Source organism: Nematolebias whitei, chromosome 7 (genome assembly GCF_014905685.2).
Source record: "Nematolebias whitei isolate Nwh7 chromosome 7, NemWhi1, whole genome shotgun sequence".
NCBI classification, from domain to species: Eukaryota; Metazoa; Chordata; class Actinopteri; order Cyprinodontiformes; family Rivulidae; genus Nematolebias; species Nematolebias whitei.
In genome coordinates, this window is record NC_056504.1 from 49,640,256 (window position 1) to 49,647,058 (window position 6,803).

General features: G+C 42.7%; 2 protein-coding genes across 2 annotated transcripts in view; one reads left to right on the forward strand and one right to left on the reverse strand.

The window, feature by feature from the left end:
* Positions 1–88: 88 nt before the first annotated feature.
* Positions 89–4,506, reverse strand: dynlrb1 (dynein, light chain, roadblock-type 1). Its single transcript, XM_037679727.1, has 4 exons — positions 4,401–4,506; positions 4,095–4,170; positions 2,019–2,186; positions 89–463 (listed from the first exon to the last, which is right to left on the reverse strand). The coding sequence occupies exons 1-4, from the start codon at positions 4,401–4,403 to the stop codon at positions 420–422; spliced, it is 291 nt and encodes a 96-aa protein (XP_037535655.1). The 5' UTR covers positions 4,404–4,506; the 3' UTR covers positions 89–419.
* Positions 4,507–5,867: 1,361 nt separating this feature from the next.
* ippk (inositol 1,3,4,5,6-pentakisphosphate 2-kinase) overlaps positions 5,868–6,803 on the forward strand; it is an 18,358-nt gene continuing 17,422 nt past the window's right edge. The window contains exon 1 of the mRNA XM_037679728.1: positions 5,868–6,075. Within this exon, the coding sequence (XP_037535656.1) occupies positions 5,995–6,075 (81 nt within the window). The 5' untranslated portion in view covers positions 5,868–5,994. The remainder of the gene's footprint in view (positions 6,076–6,803) is intronic.

The following is a 6,803-nucleotide window of genomic DNA, read 5'->3' on the forward strand; positions in this document are numbered from 1 at the left end:
GATTTATTGTCTCTAAAAGTCGTAGTTTTTACTTTTTACTTAACTTTTTCTACAGCGTATTTTAAACGTGCCCATAAAGATCCGACTGAACAAACACAACAAACTTGTTTGTCGTTTTATTTCACGAGCAACAAACAAACAAACAGCAGAAGGCTCACCTCGTCAACACTTCAACCGTTTTTATGATAAAATAAATAAATCGTGAACTCAGCTGGTTCTGCTTCATGTTTCCTACTTCTACAGAAGAGAACCCCAAACATGAACAGAACCAGAGACGGGTCCCGTTTCTTCCACCCTCAGATCTTTGTCTTCTCATTCTGGAAAAGGTCCAGAAGCTTCTCAGAATCTGGAGGTTTTTATTTAACAAAAACAAAAAAAGCCAGTTTGGTCATTTAAAGATGATCCGATGAGCAGCCGCTTCAGACCGAAGGGTTCTGAATGACGATCAAGAAATAATCCTTATCTGTGGAGAAAACAGAAACAAATCAACACCCTGAGCTGGACCGGACTCGAGGCTGAAACTGGGAACCACCAGAACAACTGGAGCCAAGTTCGGATCAAGTCTTGAATAAAGAAAAGAAACACGAGAGCCAAGATCCGTTTAAAAGCGACTGAAACTCAACAAGATGAGCTGCTGTGGTTCAGGGAGAACTAAAAGTTCGGTTTTCACAAAAACACGATTTGTTTAACTGAATCAATAAAAAATACAAAAACAGTTTGATTAAAAATGTATAACATTAGCTCCAACAAAGCGACTGCTGGCTGAAAACTGGACGTGTCTGAGGCAGAAGCTGCTGAACAGAACCTGAAAGAGCTGCAGCAACCTTCGGCTGATCTTCACATCTTCACACCTTCACATCAATGTGAAGAAGACAAAGGAGATGATTGTGGACTTCAGAAGGAACAAAAACACCTACACCCCCCTGAACATAAGAGGATCTGTGGTGGAAGTGGTCTCCAGCTACAAGTACTTGGGTGTACACATGAACAACAACCTCAGCTGGAGCAACAACACCACCAGCCTGATGAAGAAAGATCATCAGAGACTCTACTTCCTCAGACGGCTGAGACGAGCTGGTCTGGGAAGCTCAGTCCTCACCTCCTTCTACAGGTGTGCAGTGGAGAGCATCCTGTGCTCGAGCATCAATGTGTGGCATGGAGGCTGCACAGCTGCAGAAAGAAAAGCTTTGCAGAGAGTGGTGAAGGCTGCACAGAAATCTGTCGGAATCAGTCTCCCCACCATCACAGACATCTACACCTCCAGATGCAGGAAGAGGGCCACCTGCATCATGAAGGACCCCACCCACCCAGCACACACACTTTTTGCCCCACTCCCCTCAGGAAGGAGGTTAAGGAGCATTAAGTGTAGAACCACTAGACTGAGGAACAGCTTCTACCCTGAGGCTGTTACACTCATGAATCTCTAACTAGAATAATCACTGTGAAAAACCATATCATGTTGCTGCTGATCTGTTTCATGTTGCTGCTGATCTGTTTCAATGTTGCTGCTGATCTGTTTCAATGTTGCTGCTGATCTGTTTCATGTTGCTGCTGATCTGTTTCAATGTTGATGTGTTCATGCGTGCACATCTGCTCACAGACTCATGTTCATGTTTGTGCTGATGTTCAATGTTTTATGTTATGAGTGCTTAGTGTATATTTAGTTGATGTTTTTCTTGGTTCATATCTTAGATGTTATTACTGTTTTTCTTATACATTATATTGTTGGATGTAACTGGGACCCTGTGTACATAATTTCGCTCCACCACATGTACCACATGAGGTGCGAATGACAATAAAGAAACTCTGACTCTGATCGGTCCCATTCTCAGCTAAAATCACTGGAAATCTTCGTTTGATCGACTCAACCTGCAGCTTCTGCACAGACCGATGAGAAAACCATCCAGTTCAGCCTCGTGTTATTTTTCTAATGATCCTAGAATTTAAATATCCTCGTTTTAATCTAAAAGCTCAACTCCAACTGTGCCGTGTCGTTTTCTTGTTTTCAAGCCTCTCACCTGGAGCGATCATGATCTCGTTCTTCTTGGACCGGACTCGCAGGAAGGTGAGGTCGTTCTGCGGGTCAATGTCTCGGACCGTGCTCCGGGCCTTCATCACCAGCTGGTGGATGAGAGCGGCGTACTGCACCGTGCTCGAGTTGTCCAGGGTCGTCTTGATGGGGATCCCTGAGGACAACACAGATTAAACACCCGAATAATCCAAGGAGAATCAGGCGTTACTGAAAGTTTGTTGTTGTTAAAGTCACTTTTATGGAACCGTTTAAGTTCATTTTTACTTTAACCATCAAAGAAATTTCAGTTTAAAAGATGTGAGATTCTAAATAACTTTGCATAAAAGAGCTGGTGTTGTGCTGGATTCTGACTCCACATCAGCAGTAATCAATCTGGAAAGGGTCAAAGGTCATTCAGAGTCCATCACCCTACAGAGAGAACGGAGTATAAGCCGATACTTTTTTCACAGGCTTTGAACCCTGGAGTAACGAGCCTCCTGCCACCAGGCGCTCAGAGTTGCCCAGTGCTCCTCTCTTTGGGGTGGGTCCTCGTGACACTCACTGACAGACTGAACCCCCCAGGTCTTCATGACAAAGACCTCCTTCACTCATGGTTACTCTGCTGAATGGCCTAACACAAACCAGTGTGTCCTCTAGATAACTTGCCATGGCTGGCGCTCATCTCGTCCACGATTTTTGTCGGGGGGAGGGACGGAAGGACACGTCTGCGCAGCACTTACACCGACAGATTTGGGAAGGGGGGGGACAGAGATAAAGCTGCACGCTGTTTGCGCGACAGTTTTGGAGCAGGGCCGAGGAAAGAGACGGACACATCTCGGCCAGCCGGTTCATCGGCCTCGATTTCCTTAATTTTGGCCGATACTTGCATAAGAAACCTCTTTTTGTTGTTGTTTTAACAACAATTGTCTGAGCTTCATTCATATTTCAGAGCTCTACCTCATGGCCAACAAGTTTTTATTGTTTCGAGGATGTTGTTCAAGGGTATGCTTTTCAACAAAATAATAATTGAAAATTGAAGGTGCGTTGTTCATTCATTCATTCAATCTTTATTTAGACAGGTGACATTACAACACCTGACAGTTGTCACTTATAAAACAAAACTGGTATCGGACAAAATCAGAATCTGTAGGTCAGGCTTTTTAAAAATCTGTGATCGGCCAGAAAACTGCAATCGGTGCAGCCCTAGTCTTAAGTAACGTTCTAATTTTCTGAGATACTGAATTTGGGGTTTTCATCAGTTGTCAGTTTTAATCATCAACATTAAAAGAAATAAACATTTGAAATATACCAGTCTGTGTGTAACGAATGAATATAATATACAAGTTTCACTCTTTGAATGGAATTATTGAAATAAATCAACTTTTTCATGTTATTCTAATTTTATGACCAGCACCTGTATATGTACAAAATAGTTTTATTACTTTAGTTACTGTGTGCAGCTTGTACTCAGGTGTGCTCTATAGTCCGGAAGTTAAGATATATTTCACAAGTGGAAAACATTTAAGACATCGTCCCAGGAGTGGACATCCCAGAAAATTCACCCATGAGGTCAGGCCGTGCAATGAGCTCACTCTCCAGGCCTCGGACAGCAGGTCAAAGGTCATGGTTCGTTTGGAAGGAGAAATCCTTTTTAAGACAACATGGTAACACAACTAAGGTTTGGAAAGTTTCACCTGAAGGAACCACAAGACTTCTGGACCAGAACCAGACCAAAGGACAGATATTTATCCAGAATGCACTGCAGCAAACAGCTCCTCGCAGCCGTCAGAACGGAGGTGGAGGGCTGATGGTTTGGGCTCCTGTGAGTCCCTGAGTGGACCAGGAACTCAGTCATGTCCAATAGGACACCGGTTCCAAGCACAGCAGCTGATCCACAACAGAACGGGTCTGCAGTTCGGTCCATTGTCCTTAAATAAATAGTCGTGTCATTATTTATGTATTTAAAGGTTGTGGTGACATAATTTTTAACCCTGGTAGAACCAAATGATTATGAACCCACATGAGCACCAACAGAGCTTTAGAGAAAAGAACGGTTTAATATTTCAGTTGAGTCGTTTTTTACCTTCAGAGTTGACGATGATGATTCCCTGAACGCCTTTCTGGTTCCGAATCCTCTTCAGAGTTTCTTCCACTTCAGCCTGAAACAAGGAGAGCTGGTTATTAAACTCAACTAATTAAAACTAGATCAGCATGAAGGCTGAACCCTGCAGAGAAAACTTTTTAGCCTCTCTCCAGCTGCCTGACAACGCCCGAGCAGCTTTATCCTGCTAGCATCAAATTAAAACCTCCGATAAAAACTCTAAACGTTTTGAGTCACCGTGAAAAGACTAACAAGTTCATTAAAAATATAAAAAGCAACTTATCTCACCATTTCAGCCTTTTAAAGAACAAAGACTCGGCGAATAAAACGTCTTTTTCAGCTCCGCAGAACGAGCAGCTAACGGCTAGCAGCTTTGTTTTTTAACGGAAAATCTACTTCCGGGTCAAACGTAACGGCGGTGCGTTCACGTACCCGGGAAAATGAAGGATTTCCTTGATCGATGCCAGACTTGGAAATTAAAGTTAAACATTGATAAAATATAGCGCCACGAACTTAAAATATAATTCAAAAGACTTTAATAATTTTTAAAATTGTATTTCCAAAAAGCCAACGTTTGTGTTTTTACTCATCTAACTTTATCTAGATATTTAAAATGTGAAAAAATTAAATAAAATACAACATCAAAATGTCAAAAGTTTGAAAGAAATATTGAGTTACAAAATATTAAATCAAATGCATAAATTTAAGACTTTTGCTGCGTTTTTGTTTTGGGGATACAGTATTTTCAAAATACACTTTGTTTTTTAAACCTGAAGGGAGGCCTGGAAAGGAAAATGTAAAAGTTTGAGTTTAGTCAACAAAAATGTTAAATAATTAAACAATGAATAAGTTTACAAAACAGGTTAAATCAGGTCATCTAGAAAAGTTTCTTTTAAGGAGAAACATTTCTAAATAAAGTAAGTAAATAACCAACTAAATAAGTTTGTTTGCTGTAGTAGTGTAACTGACTCCAACATCTTCTGTGCAGCCTTCACCACTCTCTGCAAAGCTTTTCTTTCTGCAGCTGTGCAGCCTCCATGCCAGTTGATGCTGGAGCACAGGATGCTCTCCACTGCACACCTGGAGAAGGAGGTGAGGACTGAGACCAGTTGTCTCAGCCACCTGAGGAAGTAGAGTCTCTGATGAGCTTTCTTCATCAGGCTGGAAGTGTTGCCAGGGTGCAAAGTGGGAGTGTTTTTACGTCAAACTGGTTTTATACCTCTGTGGAGAGGCTTTGTTAGGATACAAACGATGGGTAATAATATAATAATATAATAATAATAAAAGTATCTAGTACCTAGTATCAAAAACTAATGCCAAACAAAACCTAATCCAAAAGTCAGAGGAAGAGAATAAAAAGCTCCACTTGGATTAAGAACCAACTGAAAGAACTTCATTGTTCTTTTGTGCAGCAGAAAAAGGTCATCCTCTCCTGCAGGGGGCGCTCTCCTCCTGCTGTCAGTCTCTTACGTAGAGGTGGTGTTGTGTCGCGAGAAGGACCCTGTCTTGAGGAGTCGCTCGTTGCCGTTAGTTACGTCAGAGACAAGTCGCTTTGAGCCAAAATGTGTCCTGGACCTTTTACTCCCACATAACATGCCTATAATATAATTTATACTAAGCACAATTTTTTTTCTTCCAAACTAGATTTCTATTTTCATTTTTTCATGTCTCCTAATGGCAAGGAGTTTGGAGGGGCGGGGCTAAGAGACGGATCTGTGAGGGTTACTAAGTTGCGCACGACACCGGGTCGCTGTTGTGGTAAGTTACGGCTAGCAGCCAGCAGGTTCGTTTGACCGGTCCAGTCGCAGCACTTTCCTGCCCCGGCTCCTTCGCGTGTCTCCTTCCGGTGTCTGACGGAGACTTTTCTGTTGTCTTGTGTGTGATGGAACTGGACAAAATGGATGAAAACGACTGGAAATACCACGGAGAGGGGAACAAGAGCCTGGTGGTCTCCCATGTTCAGGTGAACCCGCTAACACGAAGCTAATCCTGTCGATACGAGGCTCGTTAGTCCGGAGCCGGAAAACCTTGTTACGGGCGAAAGACGCTATAAATCACAGCTTTTCAGTAAAAAGTTACTTTGGATGTCGGTTAAAGTGGATTCATAGGATGTCTGGTTTGTTTTAAAGCTAAAACAAGTAAAAATGTCCGGCTTCCCGAGCTAACAGCATAGTAAAGAGTTTCCACTCCGATTAACGGGAGGGGTTTATCGGGCCGCGGTCTGCCTGAGACTTTTACACAGAACAAAGCAAAATGTCAGTTTATGTTTCTTCTACCGGCTCGGTTCTGATCAGCTGATCAGCTGGGTTCTGGTTCTGGAGGAGCGACTCTGAGAAAGTGACGTTCACTGTCCGGGTCATGTTGTTATTGAGCAACAAGAGAAATGCTCCATGAGTCACTGCAGGGCAGCTTGACCTAGCTCAGGTCCAGTCCGAAGAGTTTCAACCAGTTCAGGTCCAGTCCGAAGAGGTTAAACAAGTTCAGGTCCAGTCCGAAGAGTTTAAACCAGTTTAGGTCCAGTCCGAAGAGTTTAAACCAGTTTAGGTCCAGTCCGAAGAGTTTCAACCAGTTCAGGTCCAGTCCGAAGAGTTTAAACTAGTTTAGGTCCAGTCCGAAGAGTTTCAACCAGTTCAGGTCCAGTCCAAAGAGTTTCAACCAGTTCAGGTCCAGTCCGAAGAGTTTAAACTAGTT

Coding starts and splice junctions, on each gene's coding strand:
- dynlrb1 (XM_037679727.1), bottom strand. Junction 2,187..4,094: donor CATCATCGTCAACTCTGAAG/GTAAAAAACGAC, acceptor TGTTGTCCTCAG/GGATCCCCATCAAGACGACC. Junction 464..2,018: donor CGAGATCATGATCGCTCCAG/GTGAGAGGCTTG, acceptor TTTTCTCCACAG/ATAAGGATTATTTCTTGATC.